The sequence below is a fragment of the Mesoplodon densirostris genome, chromosome 9 (genome assembly GCF_025265405.1).
Source record: "Mesoplodon densirostris isolate mMesDen1 chromosome 9, mMesDen1 primary haplotype, whole genome shotgun sequence".
NCBI lineage: Eukaryota > Metazoa > Chordata > Mammalia > Artiodactyla > Ziphiidae > Mesoplodon > Mesoplodon densirostris.
Window position 1 is genome coordinate 110,560,535 of NC_082669.1, and position 19,802 is coordinate 110,580,336.

Consider the following 19,802-nt stretch of genomic DNA (forward strand, 5'->3'; position numbering starts at 1 on the left):
TAGAAATAACATGCAAGTTTCCCAGTGACTTATTCTAAATGTAAGAGTAGTTTTACTCTGAGTCTCAGGTTGGGGTCTGTCTCTCTGTGGATCTACCTCTGACTCACCCACACTGTCCTTGTCCCCTTCGAGTTTTGAAAGCACCTAGCACTTGACATCAGCCAAACTACTCGTAGCAGGGTGACCACTTGCTATGTGCCAGTCATTATATTGATAGTATGAGTTCCCTGTTAATCTGATTTGGTGGCTAAGTTTTTTCTAATGAAGGAAATGTATGCCTTAAAATGTTTTGTTCCAGCCTTTTCTTTATTTACAGAAAACTTTTCTACCTGGAGAACATAGTGTTTTATCAGGATCATCATTAACATTACCTGCATTTTGTGATTTTATTAGCATCCCAGTTCTGGAATAGGTTGTGAACAAGCCAGATTCTGTGAATAATGTCAGTATTTAAGTTCTGCATATGTGGTTAATGTTAGCTTTACTGCCTTACCATGAACCTTTGGAGAAGCCACTCAGCCTCTCAGGAGCTCAGGTTTACCTTCCATAAAATGGCTTTCCTTCGTCCTCCTTCTTGTAGGATCGAGAGGTAATAACTGTCAGAATCCTCCAAAGACTGCAAAACATTTTAGAGTTGTCAGTTATTCCAATTTCTAACAAAAGCAGAGTTTACAAGAGACTTCTGACTAATCTGGGTAGGTTTTCTCTGTTATCACATTGGGTTTGTCAGTAGCTAACCACCACCCCCCACTAGCAGTGATTGAAAACACCTGGGAAGATTATGTGTCAGATTAACCTGCTTTAGGGTCAAAGGATTTGTTTCTAATATTAAAAATCTCTGGAGAAGAGGTTCCAAAATGTTGTCCAATAATTGTACTATTTAACAACGTAACTATTTAACAAGCATCAGGAATGGAAAGGAGCCTTGCACTATATACTGACAAAGAACAACTACATCACTACAGATTATAACAGACCTTTGCATGCCAGTGAGCTAACCCAGATGCCAAGTTAATTACAAGTGCCATGTGCTTATCTAACTATAGGACGGAAGGAAACTTCACTTTTCAGTCATCCCCAAATTTTCTTCAGGATAAAGTCCAAACTCTAAGAGCCACTGGCCACTTCTTATATCTCCATGTGTATGTTGATTTTCATTTAAAGATGACAGGTTGAGCATAGAAGTTTTTCCTTTTCATTTCAAGCATTTAGAAATGAGAGAAGATATATAGTAAAAACATAGCTGCAGTCAAAAACCAGAAGGGGAGTTCTTCCTATACCTAGAATAGAAAAGTATTCTTAGGAGAAGGACCAGGTAAAAACCTACAGCAGCAAGTAAGGCCAAATCCCTGCTGCCCTAAAGGAACAGAGGCTGAAGTCAGGCCCAACGGGAGGGGATAGGATACTGGTGTCTATGGAGGCCAGAGGCTGGACAAGTGCCCCCTGCCTTAAAATGGCATTTATGTTCAGAGGTTCTTGAATCTCTGAAAGGGCTCCAGCCCAAATGGCCACACAGGCCTGGTGAGACCCATTACCCGGATGGACCCTCTGACTGCCCAGGACATTCTTGTGACCACACCACCAGGAGTCTCTCATGACCCAGGACGCTTGCAGGAGAGAACCTCACAACCAAGATCAAAGGACCCACAGAAACCATCCCCTAAAAGCAGCACACCAGCTTAACACATGTAAGAACTTAACTCCAAAGAAATATAAATCAGCTAGGGATATCAGAAAATGACACTTTAGGGTTGTTTTTTTTTTTAACGATCAATGGATAAAAGGGCTTGCAACTGTAAGAGTCGATGATCTTGAGAAAGAGCTAATTAGGAATATTAGAAATTAAAATATAATTATTTAAAATTTTAAAACTGAGTAATGAAATGAAAGAGTTAGACACACTAGAGAAAAAATAAAGTGGAAAATGGAGCTGAAGAAATCATGCAAGTAGATAAAGTGGAAGACGGAGCTGAAGAAATCATGCTGATTCATAAAGTGGAAGATGGAGCTGAAGAAATCATGCAACTGCTCCCAAAGACATAAAAAAAAAAGCTAGGAGTGTGGAGGCTGGACCTAAAAGCTCCTGTGCAGGTCCAGTGGGGTCTGGAAGGATGGAGTGGTAATGTTGACTGAGACAGTTACCAGTAATATTCCTGATCCAGAGAAAGTAGTTCTTAGACTGAAAATAGTACTGACTGGGAAGCAGGGTGTTTAAAGAAGATCCACAAGCAGACATTTTCTAATGGAATTTCAGAATATCAGATATAATGAGAGAATCTACCTTCATCTCGAGACACTTTCAACTCACACTTTCTTCTGCACCAATGTCGACATGCTCACAATTTCCTGAAAATACTGCATTCACCAATGCCTTCATGCCCTTGCAATCCTCCTAGCTTGAATGTTCTTTTATCTCTTTTATCTTGGCTAGGGGGTTCTTTTCTCAAAGAATTCTTTCTGGAATTCCCCCTACTTTTTATTCTGCAGTCTCCTTAAATATTAGCACGCCAGGTCCTGATGCCCTCAGCCCTGTCACTGCTGCAGTGTGGTCATTCTTACTGCCTTGGTTCCATTGCTCTGTGAGATTCTTAAGGTCCGCTGTAAGGTCTTTCATTTGTGATTCTTCAGGGCTCAGCGTGACTCCTGAACATGGCAGTCACTCGTGCTTGTCACCACCTCAAAGGGCTTTTGGAATGCATCAGGCTGTAAGTCAGTACCTCAGATAGCACTTGACCACGTGAGCAAGGCTTCAAGGTCCAGAGAGGCCAGCGGTGATGGTTTTGAGGAGGCAGAGCTGATACTGACACGGTCCAGTGTCCTGGCGTGGGCGGAGCACTGTGTACAGTGTACATCAGAATGCCGCCGTCACAAGCTGTCCCTGTTTAAGTCGTGTAAGAGTTTAAAGTATGTTTTAAAAACAGAGCAAGTAATAGTTTTTAAAAAATAAAACACATTTTTGGACTTCCCTGGTGGTGCAGTGGTTAAGAATCCACGCTTCCAATGCAGGGGGCACGGATTCGATCCCTGGTCGGGGACATCCTGAATGCCACGTGGCGCAGCCAAAAAAAAAAACAAAAATATTTTTTTTGGATGAATTCCTAGTCATTTGTGAAAAGAAAATTTTTTATAAAGTGAATAAATTGGCTTTTCATAGTTTACCCAAAGTTTGTTGAAATGGCAGTCTTTCATTCTTTTCTTATTAGACATGTGAATAACCAAAATGTGGAGCTAGAATCATCCCTGAATAATGGTGTTTACTTAGATAAAACTTAAGTGTTGTGGTTTTTTTTGTGGTACGCGGGCCTCTCACTGTTGTGGCCTCTCCCATTGCGGAGCACAGGCTCTGTACACGCAGGCTCAGCGGCCATGGCTCACAGGCCCAGCCGCTCCACGGCATGTGGCATCTTCCCGGACCAGGGCACGAACCCGTGTCCCCTGCATCGGCAGGCGGACTCTCAACCACTGCACCACCAGGGAAACCCAAAATTTAAGTTTTAATATGATTATTTTCTGACCATATACTTGAGTGTCTCTGAAATTTTTATTCTTTGTTCTTTTTAAATTTTATTTATTGTATTTTAATTGAAATATATTTGACATATAACATTGTGTAAGTTTAAGGTGTACAACATGTTGATTTGATTTATATATTACAATATGATTGCCTTTGTAGGGTTAGCTAACACCCTCTATAAGGTCACATAATTATCTTTTTTTCAGTAGGAATAATTAAGATCTAGTCTCTTAACAAGTTTGATGTTTATAATATAGTACTGTTGTCTATAATCACTGTACTGTGCACTTACTTATCGACTAGTTGCAAGTATACTTCTTAATTACTAGATCACGGTATAACTTTTATTAGACCGTTGTCTCGTAATCTTTAAAGTTTTCATTTATTGTCTGTCTTCCATACTGAAATGCATTGTGTTTGAAGCGGTGTGTCTTTTTTTGGGGCTGCTTCAATTGCAGATAGGAAGGTCCTAGAGGGAAGAACTTGGTTTGGTTTTAACATGTTTTGATCAGCCCCTGGGAGAGCTCCACATATAATCAGGTCTAACAAGAAGGCCACCTTGAACCTTATGATTCTGTAAATTTCAGAAGACTTTTACACACATTAATCCTATTTGATATGCAAGAAATCAGTCAGTGTGCAACGTTTCTGAGAATTTCAGTAATCCGTCACATCCAGGGAGGCCAAAAGAAAGAAACCATAGGAGATGTAACAAAATCTACACGCTAGAATCCTAGAAGAAGCTTTGGAGATTTCATTCAGAGATTCTATATTCTTATTTCATTATGTACTATAACAAAAATCCTTTTTGTTTTCCCAACCTGCCACAGATTTTGAAACAGAAAGTTGAAAGAGGCAAAGGGTACTGTTGAGGGCAAGCATTGTGACAGCCCAAGAAGTGAAGGTGGCTCAACAGCCAGAAATTGAGGAGAGAAACAGACATAACAACCAAACATCAAAGTGTAAAAACATACTGATCTGAAACCACCTCACGTAGGATGCACACAGACCCCCACACCTTAATTAGCACTGAGGATACCCCACACAGCAGCCCAACACAAAACGGAAGAAACGAGGACCTGAATCTTCAGGAAAAGTACCACAACAGCTGGCATCTTTTATTTAAGAGGGCGGGATCATAAATAAACATTCTAGGTAAATGATGTACATCAGAAATGGTTAAGATAAAGAGTTTCTTATTATTATAAAGGAAGTGAAGGTGGTTTGGTGTCCTGTTCTGTGGGTTTAATCTGCTTAGTCTCACAGGTCAGATGCCCAGACAGCCCTTTGTCTTTTCAAAGTAGATGAATGGATTTTTGTGCCACTGGAGAGAACGTTTTCTGAGGCAGATCTAAAACTCCAGACACTTCAACCTCAGGAAACAGAATAAAAGCTGCCAGGTTCCTGAAGTCTCCCCGCTGGGGCCCTTAGCTAAACATTGCCTCTTGGGATGGATGTTCAAGTCTTATCCCAGGTGCTTACTCCCAAGCATGGTGATCCAGGTAAGGGAGGGCAAAACCTGGTAGTTTGCACACAGAATTTGGGGCGTGATTCTATCTGAAGAACTAATCCCCAGGCTAAAGGCAGCCAGGGACAAGTGAGGCACATGGAGAATAAATACCTAAGGAATGTGTTAGTTGTCTTTGAATTTTCAGCATCCAACATGTTATCTGCAGTTGGCGTTATAAATGCTTAATGAATGACTGGTTACATAAAAAGTTGAGATCCTTTCCTTTGTTGACTATTCCCACCTATTGCTCATCAGTCAGTTTTGAAACAACTATTTACCTTCATATCTAAGAAATACGATCATTCATGTTTTGCAGGCAGAGGGGGCGTAATGATGCCATTTTACTGAACCGTGACTCCCCTTACCGTAGTTTTTGATAGCTTAGCTAAAAACAGAAAGCATGCTTTTGTTCAGCACTTACTTAAAGAAATTATGTTTTACCGTATATACTATTTCTGAATGGCAATCAGAATGTTTTATAGTCCTCTTTTTTTTTTTTTTACCAAAAAATAAAATTTTTGACCATTTGCCTCATTCTTTTCTAGCGGAAGATAACAGTCTGTCTCAAAAGAAGAAGGTGACTGTGGAAGATCTCTTCAGTGAAGATTTCAAAATTCATGATCCCGAGGCTAAGTGGATAAGTGGTGAGTCCTGAGTCCTGAGTGCCTGTGAGAAAGCACTTTCCCACTCCCTGCCACTTTTTGAGAGTTTGGGTTTCGTAGTTTGCCTTTCACCTTCTCTCTCTGGCTGAGGAAGTGGATCCTCAGAGCTCTTGCTGTGATGACCATCTTATTATCAGTCTAAGAAGATGTGTATCTGGTAAAATCAGGCTGCGCCTTCATGAGAAATGGGTCCTCCATGTCGCCTCCCTGAATCATAATTTCTCAGACGGAGATGTGAGGTGTTGCTAAGCAACAAGACAGGGAGCGACACAGCTGAGCCTTCCTCCTTTCTCCATGTTCTTTATTCCCTTTTGTACTCCTCTTGCTTTCACTCCAACTAGATAAGGGCCAAAAGGAACTAAAAGATTTCTTCTAGAATGCTGTCTAATGAAGGAAACAGCGGAGCCTCGTGCATAGATGCAGATAAATTAATTTTCCTCTTGAACTTTAATCTGGATGAAATCTTCTTTGGGGTGATTTTTTTAAAACAATAAAGCAAAATAGAACTGGTGGCAAAAGGCAGTGTGTTTATAATGCATGTGTTGGTTCAAAACAGTCTATTTCCTGTAGTTGGGTCTGAAACAATTTTTAGAGTGCAGTCCTGGGAGGAAAGATGTAAATGACTGCTCCCCATCTTCTGCAGGCTTTGCTGCATCCCTCTCGTGTAGTCTGGTCCTAGAACCTCTGCTGCTATCTCCATGGATATTGTTTGCATTTAGTCTTAGCCTCAGTGGGATGCACTTGAAAATTAATCCTCAGGTCAAAGAACCTTTGTAGTGGAATGCTAGAGGTCTAGTTCACATCCTGGCTTCTATAGTAAATGAGGCCCAGAGAGGTTAAGTGAATTTTCTGAGGTCACAGAGCTAGTTAGTGACACAGCTGTGGCTGGAAGCCTGTCTCCTCACTTCCCCTTTTGTGTTCTTTCCACTACTGTTTTGGTGAGTGACACCATGTGATTACGTTTTCTTGCTGTGAGACTCCTCTGAAATGCTTCTTATGCTTCGCAAACTCTTGAAAATCAACCAGCATTGACCTTTTGCCTTTAGTCTCCCACTAGGGCAATAGCTTCTCCTTTGTCCTCCACTATGGCTTAGGTATTAATTTCTGATCCTTAGATTCACTTATTTAAAAATTAAAGAAGTAGCTGATTCCCAGAGGGAATGTATTTGACAAGACGGAATTGGGGAGAAATGAGAGCAGCATATTGTGAATGCCAGTGGGGGGCACATGGAAATCCAAAACATAGATAGAGCCAAGGTCTTTGTTATTTGACTGAGGAAGTAATTTTACCTTTGGTTTTGAGGGGGACTTAGCCTCTGCTTCCTGTTTGCATTTCCCCATTGTGGAGGGAGGAGGTAAGCATGGATCGTGTGCTCTGGGCCTGATCCTGGGAATAAAAGATGATTACTGTCTTCTTAAGGAGCACAGAGTCATCTGGAGACAAAACAGGGAGTGACCAAAGGCAGTCGGGAAACAAGGTGCAGGAAGGATGTGATTTCCTCATTCTTCCTGAGAAGGAGTTTCAAAGATGGTGCATAAACTTGGTCTCAAAGTTACAGGGTTCAGAGCAGGTCAGAGGGGGCCCTGCAAAGACTCCATGAGGTGCTAAAATAATATAGGGAAATCTTTATATTAGGGTGCCCATGGTCTCAGACTTGGCCTAAACCAGCTTTCCCTGTGCAAAACATTTAAAAAGTGTAAGCAGAGATCTGGAGGCCCAGGGGCACCTAAGTTTCTGCAGGAACCCGTGTTGGTTACTGTTGAAAAGTGTTTGTATCTCATGAGCTAATTTATGCTGCAGATGCATAGAGCTGGTTCTGAGATGTGCTGGCTTTCTGGCCAGAGGAAGCCAGCCAAGATTTTGTTATATCCGCAAAGTTGGGCATTAATACAAGCAGTTGAGAAGTGGCCTTGTGCCCAGCAGAAAATGCCCATCCTCTCTGTTTTAGCAGGTTAAGTCTACTCATAAGACCACCTGTGTTTCAAATAAACATGACTTTGGTGTCCAGGAGCTTTCTTAAGTGGATTCTTCCTTTGTAAATGTAAGCACAGTGTGAAGTTTTATTGCAAATTAACCAGGTGGTCAGGTCTCCCCAGAGACCAGGCACTGTCAAAAGTGTGAGGGGCCACAACTGTTTTCCCCCTACCCTTTTAGCTGCCCCCCTCCAACTTTTCTTTCACTTATTTCTCTTCCTGATCAGTCCCTTTCTTCCTGCTCCCTGAAGATGTAATAGCTTAAAGTGGATGAAATAACTGTGGTGGTTAACTGTGCCTTCATAATGGATTTTTACAAATACCACAAAGAATTCATTCATTTTTTACATTACAATTCTAAATGTGAAGATCCACAGAAAGACTGCTATACATTCACAGGATTATCAAATGTTGTGGAGCTGCGATGAGCTTTAGAAATTATCAGAACATTAATTCATTCCATTAGTGATTATTGAGTATCTACAATGTAGCAGGCAAATTGCCCATGGACCCCCAAAATGCAAGCATTTTTTTTGCCTCTGGAACAGTTTCACTGTGGTAGACTTGGAGTCACCACCCACCACCACCAACAACAACTACCACCATCATCACTACGGCAACCTCATTCTTCTCCTCTTCTTCCTCCTTTCTCCTCTGTCTGTGCCTCCTCCCCTTCTTCTTCCTTACTGTCACTCTCACCACCATCATCATCATCACAATCACTATCATCACATCATCATCACCATCACCACCATCATCACCACCATCACCACCATCACCACCATCACCATCATCATCATCACATCATTATCACCATCACCATCATCATCATCATCATCACCATCACCACCATCATCATCACCGTCACCATCAACTACTGAGGGTTTCCCATATCTTAAGCTCTCTACTAAGTGCTTTGCACACATTAAGTCATTTAATTCTCACAACTACCATTATTCACATTTTATGGATGAGGAAACTGAGCCAAGGGTGTTTAAATGACTTGATCAACATCACACAGTTAATAAGTAGCAAAATTCAGACTTGAAGCTAGGTCTCTCTGGTTTCTGTAAACTGCTACATTGTATAGAATTGAAGCCCCCTGTCTCTAGCCAGTTTCTCTCACAACCTCACTGGTTACATTGTGTGTTTTAAGCAAGGCTGTAGGTTGTATTTCAGAATTGTTGCCATTCCTTAAATTTTCTATTCTAGTATCCCTTATTCTCATGGTGCCTATGTTGAACTAACAAAATACCCAAGTGATCAAGAAAAATGGGGTAATTCCCCACAGAGAAAGAGACTTGGCTTTTTTAGTGCACACTAACCACTAAAGTTAACAAATGTATCTTGGGTTTAATATTGGAGTTAATAGTCTAGAACTAATATGCTTTATTTATCTGGAGAATATGGATTGGGTTGGAGTTAAATTTCTCCTCACCCATTTTTATACTAGAGACAATTTTTTTATCTACCTTTTCTGAAAATGATTGGTGTAACAGTCTTCAAATTCTCTAACATCCAAAAGCTCTTGTAGACTTCCCTCACATATTTGTTGCAACCCCTGGGTCAAGTCAGATGAGGTGTGTAGAGCAGTAGAACTGACAACATCTGAACTCACTCAGAGCTCACTCTGAACTCCCTCCTACAAAGGAAGAGGCATACACTTCCTGAAATTGCCCAGGGTGTAGTCTCACTGCATATTTGCTTAGTTGAGTAAATTCTTCTCTTTTATAAGTGACCACATTGGACTTCTCAACCTTTTGGATCCTTTAATGTGCTGTGCTGGGATTCTGTGATATGAAGTAGCCACTGTGATGAGGTCTTCTGGTTACTTCAGACACTTAAGTCCATTTATGTCCATGGACCAGTTTTCCTGGGCTGTCTTGTTCCCTCTTGGAAACTCCTAGATGATGGATCATTTCAAACCTTCTCCTCTCTCCTTAATTTTCTGCAACCTTCTTCCCATCCTAATTCTCATTTAAAACTACCAGAAGAAAGCTTAAGAATACTCTCACCATCACATGTCCTTACCCAGCACCATCTGCACCTGCCATGCGCTCTGCCCCTCCCCCAGCCTGTAACCCCAGATGACCTGTCTGCACTCCATCTACAAAAATCAGAGGTGCACTTGCTTCACTTACTTGAGGAATAATTGTAGCAAATGCCTCCTTTCTTCTCTAAATGTTCATTTTTTTAATCTCTGTGTCAGATTCTTCCCATCATCAGGCAGATATGCTCTGATTTGTCTCACTGAAACACACACACAAAGCTTAGCGTGACTCCACCTTCCCCGCCGAGCACTGCCCAATTTCTTGTTCTCCTCTGCAGCTTGAAACAGTTGTCTCTCTGTGACATCTCAGATTACTCTTCTCCAGTTCTTGCTAAGCCCACTCTGGCTAGGCTTTCACCCCCAGCCCTCCCTGACTCTCCTCTTGTCAAGGTCACTAGTAACCTCCAGGTTGCTCAATTCCGTGGTCACGTCTCAGACCTCATCTTAATCTAATCATCAGCAGCATTTGACACAATTGATGACTCCCTCTACCTGCACCAGCTTCCTCACTTGACCTACAGGTCATCACATTCTCTTGGTTTTATTTCTGCCTCATGGGCAGCTCCTTCTCAGACTCCGGTGCTGGTTCTCGCTCTTCTCTCCGACTTTTGATGTTGGTGGGCCCAGGACTCAGTCTTCATCCTCCCCTTTTGGTTTCTACACTCATTCCCTCTGTGCTTTCATCTAGTCTCATGGCTTAAAATATTCACCTACCAATGACTCCTAACTTATTCTCCAGACCAGACCTCTCTCCTGAAGTTCTCAGATGTCTCGTAGACATCACAGCCCTAACTTTAGTGTCGCCAAATCTGAGTTCTTGATCTGCCTCCCCACCCAAAACAAACAAACAAACAAAAAAACAAACCCACCTGCTCTATGCACAGCCTCTTCCAATCCAGCTGAGGAGAAATTTGTTCTTCTGGCAGAACAGGCTGAAAGACTTGGAGTCATCGTTTACTTTGCTCTTTTTCTTGTACTTCATATCTAATCCACCAGGAACTTCTGCCAGCTCCGCCTTCAGAATACTCAGAGCCCATCTTAGATTCAGTCAGACTCTCCTGACTGCCATTGGCCTATTTGTCAGCTGGTTCACCTGAAGGATACAGGACTGGAGACAGGCACGGCAGCAGACAGAACCAGGAGCCATGCTCCTCAGTGGACCCTCGGGTAATGGCTCTGGTGCCAGCAGAAGGGGTCACTCACATGGGTGGAGTTTTTATGTTTCCACCTTTAGGTGTCTGAAATCCCCAGGCTTCATTCAGTCCCATGACTCTAGTTACTATCTACATGCCACTGAGTTTCAGTTCTGCAGCTCCAGCTCAAACGCTCTTCTGAGTGTGTTGTGTGTGTGTGTCTCACTGACTGACTTACATGTCCACCAGGATGTCTTGTGGACACTTCGAGTTCACGTGTCCAGGACTCATCTCCCCGCCTCCGATCTCCTGTCATAGAACTTTCCCTGGCTTTCCACTGCTCTCAGGAGAGGCGTGCAGCCCCAGCCCTGGGCACCCTCTGTTTCTCAGACTCTCTGAGATCAGTCCCCTTACTTTTCCTGCCTTGTCCCTCACGTGTCCCCAGTTGTCTCTTGCTCTGGACCGACTTGAGCTTCTTTGATGGCTTCTGAGGTCCGTCTCCTTTTCCCTCAGGGTGGTTCTCACAGGCTGTGCTTTCTGCCCAGGACACCCCTCCTCTCTACTCCACCCTCATCCCTCCTCAGCACCACCCCTACAGTTTATCATTTTCCTTTGGTCTCTCCCTAATTCTCACTCCCACCGCCGGCTTTTCTCTGCTGCCCAGCTCTTCTAGATTCAGGCTCTGATGCATCCTGGACTTTACCTTTTGTCACACACATTAAATATAATTATTTACTCAACGCCTGTCTTTCCTTCCATGTAAACGCCACAAGAATAGGATTTGCCTCTGTTGTTCGCAGCACCTAGCAAAGTACCTGGTCTGTGGCCATCTGCTGGCGCTTCTTGAACATTTTCTCATTTGCTACTTAACCTAGTTCTGGAGGCTTCCCTGGCAGTCCAGCGGTTAGGACTCCGTGCTTTCACTGTCAAAGGTCCGGGTTCAATCCCTGGTCGGGGAACTAAGATCCCACAAGCCACACGGCGTGCCCCTCTCCCGCCTGCAGGAAAAAAACCAATCCACTTTTAAAGATAAGGAAACTTATGGACATGCTATTTTACACAGAATGGTTGGAAATCCTTTCTGATGAAGTTGATTTAAGCAGAGACCTGATGTGAGAATCGTGCAGATAAGCTCTCTGGGAGAGGGCATTCCAGGCTGCATGGAACAGCAGCCACAGAGGCCCTGGGGCAGGAGCCCACGTGGACTATCCGTGAACAATGTCCAGCTAGAGAGAAGAGCCATCGATGAGCCCAGAGGGGAAAGTGGGACCAGGTTAGGCAGGTTCTTGGGAGAGGAGGGTAGCCAGTGAGAAAGGGATAGAATTCAGAGAAATAGGGGTTGAGTTGGAACTGAGGGTTTTAGAATAGTGGGATGGCACAGTGAGAGCTTAGGCTTAACTGTCGTATCAAATATGTTTCTTATATCTGAATTATGTATTTACTGTAGTAAATTAGAAAAGAGATGAAGGCTATTTTAAAGGATGAAAATAAATCCCCTGTAATTCCATCAACTAGAAATCACCACCATTACATTTTCATATTTATCCTTTTAGGTAACATCATATGTGGGACAATGCTAACTATATTTATTACATGGGGAAAGGTTTATAACACATATCATAAACATATTTCCTTGATCATTTTAATGTCTTCAGAGGCTCTCAGTACGTAAACGTGCCTTAATTTGGTCAGTCTTCAGAGACTGAAAGTTTTGGCTGTGAGTGGAAACAAAGTGACAGGTGTGAAGAGGCACCGTGAACAAGGGTAAATGAACAGGATGTGCTGGATGTGCTGGCGGCATAGAAGGGGAGGGGCTGGGAAGACGGGCAGCTGCCGCGGAGATGGTAGCCGGGTGAGCCAGGACCCCCGCTGCAGTGCTGCGAGTCAGCTTCTGTGATTAGATGCAGAGTTCAGAGCAGAGGTCGATGAAAGGTCACCAGTGGAACATCCTTTGAGTATTGAGAACTGGGCGGGACGCTCGGCCAGGGGTGGGAGCCACTTGGAGACCTGGAAAGCGTGCATCGCTGAGGAGCTGCCGACACCTGGGGGAGGGGCAGTGGGCTGAGGAGGTGGGGCCTCAGAGAAGACCTGCGAGAGGGCGACGCAGGAGAGCTAGTGCTCGGCTGACTTTGTGATGGCCGGCGGAGGACACGGCAATGGGAAGTGGCCCCTCGGCGGCTGCAAACCCCTACCTGCGCCAGGAGCATGCTTTCTGCAAGTCTCTTGTACAGTCTGACCCACGTTTGGGTTTTGTTTCGCCTAATCAGACTAGTTTATACGGCAACTGCCCTCTTACTAACCCTGTTTCAGACTATAATGGGGGGAAGGCGAATTCCAGAAAGCAGGCGTGATATTTGTGTATAAACGGCCTTTCGCTTTCCCTTCATCACACTTGCCAACAATAGAAAAATGGTCTCCTCTGTATCTATGGCATCAGTCACTCTGCACAGGTGGTCTGATGCCGTAGCACCTGGGGAGACTCCGGGGCAACACACGTTCTCAAGAAGTGTATTTGCTTTTGCAGGTTCTCTCTTGGGAAGTCAGCCTGGACTGAAATTTGGCAACGGGTTGATGAGCCCCATGCCCTGTGCTCTGGGCAAGGCGAGGCCACCTGCCCCCTTCCGGGACCCGCTTTCCCCTGCCCAGTATCTTCAGTATGCAGGCAGGCCCGGGGCTGGTTAGCAGAATCTGCTCCCGGGGCTGGATTAGCTTGTCTGCAAGCTCCAGGCAAGGCCTGGCCTCCCAGCCTGCTCTCTCCTCAACTTCACTGGCACATGGTGAAAGCCCACAGTGGCCTCCGGCTCCTATATCTCTCGACTCTGTCTGCTGATGCTCACGTCCATTAATCCAGGCACTTGTGAGCAGAGAGCCCTTTCTGTCTCTCAGACGCTATGTGAGAGAGACTGTAAAATTGGAGAAAATTGCTTCCTTTGAATGTAGGAAAATAACAGCTGTCTGGTTGATCCTGGAAAAGTATATGTTTTAGAAGATAAAATTGGAGATAGTGCACAGGGCTCAAAGCAGCTTGATTTCCATATTTGCTTTCTCTTCTTCTCTGTTGTTATTCTGATAAACCAGATAGATTTTTTTTTTTTTTTCCCTAAAGCTCAGGGGGTTAGATGGAGGTGGAATTCGAGTTTTAAATGGTTTGGGTATTTCTGCTGTTTTTGAAGACCACAATTTTTCAATGAAAACCATTAAGTCTTAGAATTGCAGAGAGTCAAAAAGTTCCCTGGGGATTATTCGGCACTGCCTGTACCAACCGGTCAGCAGTCCCTGAAAAGGAATGCCCAGAAAGGACAGGTTTCAAAGAGTGAAAATGTTCTTCCGTGGCTCAGCGTGTGGAAGGAGATAATAATAGTAATCGTTTGAAGTCATTACATAAAATGCACATCGAAGAGCATCACCGTGTCTTATTAAAGCCCCTGAGAAACAGATGAAATGTAATTAGAGTACATGTTTGGGTCAAGCACCAGTTTATTGAATACTTCCTCTCGCTTTTGTTGTAGTTTTCGAGGTTTCCCCGTTTCCTCAGGAGGAGAGAAACCCAGTCGTCTGGCGTGAGGCCAGTTACGCCTCGGACTGACTTAGTGCAGTAAAGCCCACCCTCGGACTGACTTAGTGCAGTAAAGCCCACCCCCACCGCGGCTCCCGTATCCGCAGGCCAAGGCCGTTCCCCAGCTGCCTCTCGGCGTCCTTCTGCCTTCTTCCTCGTGCATCTCCCATATTTCCAGTATCTGAGCTAAAACGATTATCTGCTAACTGTCCTGCAAGGTTTTCTATTGGAGTTACCGGCAGGAAACAATCAAAAGAGGGTAGCATTTAGTGCCCGGGGCAGTAGAAGCAATAATAGCAGTGTCACAGATGAGAACAGTAGTTACGTTCAGTAACTTAGTGCCTTTATCTGTTCTCTGTGTGTGTGTGTGTGTGTGTGTGAGTGCTTTTTTTGTGTGTGTGTGGTACGCGGGCCTCTCACTGTTGTGGCCTCTCCCGTTGCGGAGCACAGGCTCCGGATGCGCAGGCTCAGCGGCCATGGCTCACGGGCCCAGCCACTCCGCGGCATGTGGGATCTTCCCGGACCGGGGCACGAACCCGCGTCTCCTGCATCGGCAGGCGGACTCCCAACCACTGCGCCACCAGGGAAGCCCTGAGAGAGTGCTTTTATTCAACAATTCTGTGCTTCAGAAACTCTCATTTGCTCTTTATGGCTTGATCCAAAATAAATTCTCTCTGGCTTTTCCCAAGGAGAAGTAGTTGCTCGCTCCGCCAGGTTGTGGTAGAACTCTGTAAAACTTCCATCAGAGCAACACCTGGAGCATCGTCTTAGGGTCCCCAGCCTTGGGGACGCAGCCCACTCTGCAAGGCTGGACCTGCTTCACCAGCAGCTAAAGGAGCGTCTGGGGCAGAGGCGGGGCCAGCCTGGTTCTTCCCTTTCTGAGGGGCATGGACACTATGTGAACATCACACTCATCGTTTTTGGTCCTCTGTCTGAGGGGGGCCCTTTAGTCTCTTAAATGACTGCAGGACCCAGGCCCTGCTGCTTGTAGTAATTCCTGGTTTGAGGAGTTGCATCTCTGCAGGCTGAGCTGGGCCAACACTCTCCCAGCAAAGAGAGGCGTGTTCTGAATCTTTTCATCACTTCACAGCTGGCAAGTGCCGCTTCTGTGGGAATTTAGATACAACCTCTGTCTTTGTTGAATTGAATGCAGACCCTTGGCAGGAGCGAAGAATGAAATCCCATTTCAACTTTGTTTGCATTTCAAAGGGACAGGCTTTTTTTTTGGATCTAGGCAAACACACACACACACTCACACATGCACCCATATATTTTTTTTCTTGAGAAAAGAGATCTCAAGTGAGATTGACATGTTGTGTTTCATCCTCAGTTAGGTGGAGAGACAGTTTTCAGAATGTTCTGTGGCTGTTCCAGGGCTTCAAGGCTGGTCAGGGCTTTTCCTGAGCATCTGGCCCCGCATCACGCAGGGTGTGCCCTGAGGTACCACATGCCACTGCAGGAGATCCGCCTTCAAGACTAGATCAGAGTGCAGGGCAGGTTGTCCTCCCAACAGTGGAATGTCAAGGGTACTTTCACCCCCCGCAGTGCACAGCCCAGGGCTCACAAGTTTTGTTTTATTTTACTTTCATCCAGATTAAGGGAGCCTGTGAAGTTACATAAGTCCTAATTTTTCTGCAGCTGTTGAGCCCAGGGGTGAGATTCCTTTGTGTCTAGAATGCTCTTTTAAAAGCAAATCGGGAAGTTCTATTAATTAGAGACTCTGCATCCTTGAATGCAGTGACCCTCACACAAGCACTGACATTTTCATTTATTGTTTCAATTAAATTATCCCACCAAGTCCTTAACCACATCAGCCTACCAGAGGCTAATTAATTATCATTGACACCTTTTCAAACATTGATCACCTTCTTAATTAATAAAAAATGCATCACTTGATCTCTTCCATAAATGAGTGTAATCCCTGATGACCCATCAATCCTGTGCCCATGGCATATCTAATTCTGTGTTCAGGTGTTTGTTTACATCTCTGCCTTGCCCTTGACAGCAAGCTTCTTAAGGCCGTAAGCATGTTGTTGTGACTGTCCTCTTTCCCTCATAGGGCAGAGTGTCTGGCATGTGATAAAGTTTCTGTAAATATTACTTGACTGAATGAATGACTCGGGGTCGGGCAGATCGGGTATTCATGGACAGGGACTCTGGGTAAATGACTTTCTGGTTGGCTGAAGGACAGCCAGGTTCTTTATTTGTGGTGACTCCTGGCACCGTAAGAAATCACACATCCGTGTGCAATGATAAAGATGGATCCAGTTCTGTTTTCCTGCTTTAGTGGGGAGACTCTCATGGATGGCAGAGACAGCCCCTGATACCAGAGGTGTTCACCCCTCATAACTTTTGTCCTTACCGTTTATTGATTATATGCAAAATGTGCCGGAAGCTGTGCTAAGTCCTTTCCATGCACTGTTTGAACCCAGGTCCTACAGAAAGTGGTGGCCTTTTCTTTTATTATTTTTTAAAATTTTTATTGGAGTATAGTTGATTTACGATGTTGTGTTAGTTTCAGGTCTACAGCAAAGTGAATCAGTTATACGTATACATATATACACTGTGTTTTAGATTCTTTTCCCATATGGGTCATTACAGAGGGTTGAGTAAGGTTCCCTGTGCTGTACAGTAGGTCCTTGTTAGTTATCTGTTTTACATGTAGTAATGTGTACGTGTTAATCCCAGTCTCCCAATTCGTCCCTCCCCTCCCTTACCCCCTGGTGACCATAAGCTTGTTTTCTACATCTGTGCCTCTACTTCTGTTTTGTAGATAAGTTCATTGGTCTGGTGGCCTCTTCAATACTTTGTTATGTTTTCTGGCTTCTTCTCAGACTGACCCCCACCTCACTGTCCGTGCAGTGCTCTGCTGTGGCTCCCATGCTAATGAGCCTCTCTCGTCTCTACTTTGTCCCCTGCATGGACACTCACTCCTCTGTTCTCCCGAACTGAAGGACACAAAACTGCTTAATGGCAGACTTTTAGGCAGGGTTGGGGGTCAGGGAAGAGAACACGACACACCCCAGAAGATGGAGCAGCTTAGAGGTGACTGTTGCCCCTCCCTCTTCTGAAGGCCCCTTGGCATCCCCGCCTCGGAGACTTTTCAGTGCGTCCTTTCTTCCACGTGCTTAGAGGTCTTCCCCGAACCCCGCGGCCTTGCTTTGCTGCTGCCGCTTCCGTCACAGAACCTGTGAACTCATCCTCACTGCCCTGCACAGGTGCCCACAGCGACAGGGTTCCGGCAGGGGCTGTGCACATGAATCAGAGTTGCCTGCAAAGTTAGCATGAATCTTCTGTTCCCAGTTTAACTGTTTCGGGGGCCTCCTGGGCAAACCAAATGGCCAGTGTCCTGTGCTGTCTTTGCAAGCTGGAGATCTTCCAGAAGGAGGTGTTCTGAGTGCCGGGGTAGATCCTTCTCATATCTGGTGGCTTACAAGTGGTTGATATGGAATTCACCTTTTTTCTTGTCTCTTCTTATATCTTATTGGAGCAGAAATAGGGGGAGTTTACAGGAATAGACATGTTGACAGCTGGATTTTTTTTTAAAGTATAGCTGATTTACAGTATTATGTTAGTTTCTGTTATACAGCAAAGTGACTCAGTTATACACATATATACATTCTTTTTTTATATTATTTTCCATTATAGTTTATCCCAGGATATTGAATATAGTTCCCTGTGCTATACAGTAGGATCTTGTTGTTTATCCATTTATTTTGCATCTGCTAATCCTAAACTCCCAATCCATCCCACCCCAGTGCCCCCGCCCTTGGCAACCACAAGTCTGTTCTCTATGTCCGTGAGTCTGTTTCTGTTTTGTAGATAAGTTCATTTGTGTCATATTTTAGATTCCACATGTAAGTGATATCATATGGTATTTGTCTTTCTCTGTCTGACTTCACTTCGTATGATAATCTCTAGGTCCATCCACGTTGCTGCAAATGGCATTTTTCATTCTTTTTTATAGCTAATATTCTATTGTGTATATATACCACATCTTTATCCATTCATCTGTCGATGGACATGTAGGTTGTTTCTATGTCTTGGCTATTGTGAATAGTGCTGCTATGAACATAGGGGTGCATCTTTTTGAATTAGAGTTTTGTCCAGATATGGCATCTGGATTTTTTTTTTTTTTTAATGCTTAGCAGGTTTGGGGCTTTTATAAAGGTCCAGATTTCCAACCTAAGGGCCAACCTCACATCTGCTGCTTCAGACCCAACACCCTGCAGTCCCAGCGGGGACTGTCTCTTGGGTCACAGTCTTCTCTTCTGTGTTCAGATGCTTTACTTCTCTGAATATCCTGGGCTCCTCCAAAATCTCCATCCCCAGAGAAAACAGCAAACAACTTGTTTATGCAGCATCATTATGCAGATGACTTAGCTGTGCTCAGCAACCCTCCCTCTGAGCTCCTGCCTCGGTTGCCAGTCAGCCTTTCTCAATAACAGCCAAAAAGCCAAATTAAGGAGTTTTTCCAAAGTAAAGACAGAGTTCTGGGACTTCTATGCTTTGCAAAGGAAGGAACCGAAAAGTGACTTCATTTTGTTAATTTCTCCCAGGTCAGACCCTTAGAAGGGCTTTCATCCCCACCAAAAGTAAGGGGGAAATAGAACAAACCTCAGAAATGACAATGTAGCAGAATGCTTCCTAGTAACACTAGTGTTACAGCTAAGGATCTGTAACCTCTAGGATCAGAGAGGTTCAGTCACTTGCCCTAGGTCACACAGCTCGCGAGTAGCAGAACTAGTCTTTTTAAGGGTTCTGTCTGACTTACACTGAAAATACCTTCTGAGGGTTCAGAGAACTTGCCCAGAGTTCAGTGGAAAGTCTGTTTACTACATACAAGAGCATTGTTAGAGTCATTGTGAGGTTGAATCGTCACGTACAGTGGGAGTCTGGACGTGTCTGTGAAGCACAAGACAGTGTCCCCTGGGCAGTTTCTTTTCCCCTTGGGCTCTCTCAGGATCACCCAGTTCACTAGGTGGCCCGTGGCCTCGTCCAGTGCATGCAGCACCCCCCTTGCTGCTGGTCTCGTGAGCCTGGCATCCTGGGGGGTCACAGCAGAAGTGCCGGGTATGGGGGGACCGGGTTATCAGCAGCTCTCCCCCCGACCCATGCTCCGCAGGGCAGCCAGGTGGAGTGTGAGCTCTGCTTCCTCCACCAGGTTATTTGCTTCCTTTTGCTGTTTGACTTGTTTTCTCTGTTAGCTTCTCAGCCTCCACTCAAACACCTCCAGGCACCAGATACTTTCCTTAAGACAGTTGTGATCTGCAAGGACAAATGCCTAAGAAACAAACAGATAAACCTCACAAGAATAATGTTGCTAGATAATTATTTTTAGGACTGACTTTTGTGTTTTTGTTTCCAATCTGACATTTTGCTAGGAGATTTTCAGTAAATCCA

At 44.5% G+C, this 19,802-nt stretch overlaps 1 protein-coding gene across 1 annotated transcript in view; it reads left to right on the plus strand.

Annotated features, from left to right (window-relative positions):
• The window catches only part of DPP6 (dipeptidyl peptidase like 6), an 804,405-nt gene that overhangs the window by 410,857 nt on the left and 373,746 nt on the right, over positions 1–19,802 (plus strand). Inside the window, exon 3 of the mRNA XM_060107540.1 lies at positions 5,570–5,668. Within this exon, the coding sequence (XP_059963523.1) occupies positions 5,570–5,668 (99 nt within the window). The remainder of the gene's footprint in view (positions 1–5,569; positions 5,669–19,802) is intronic.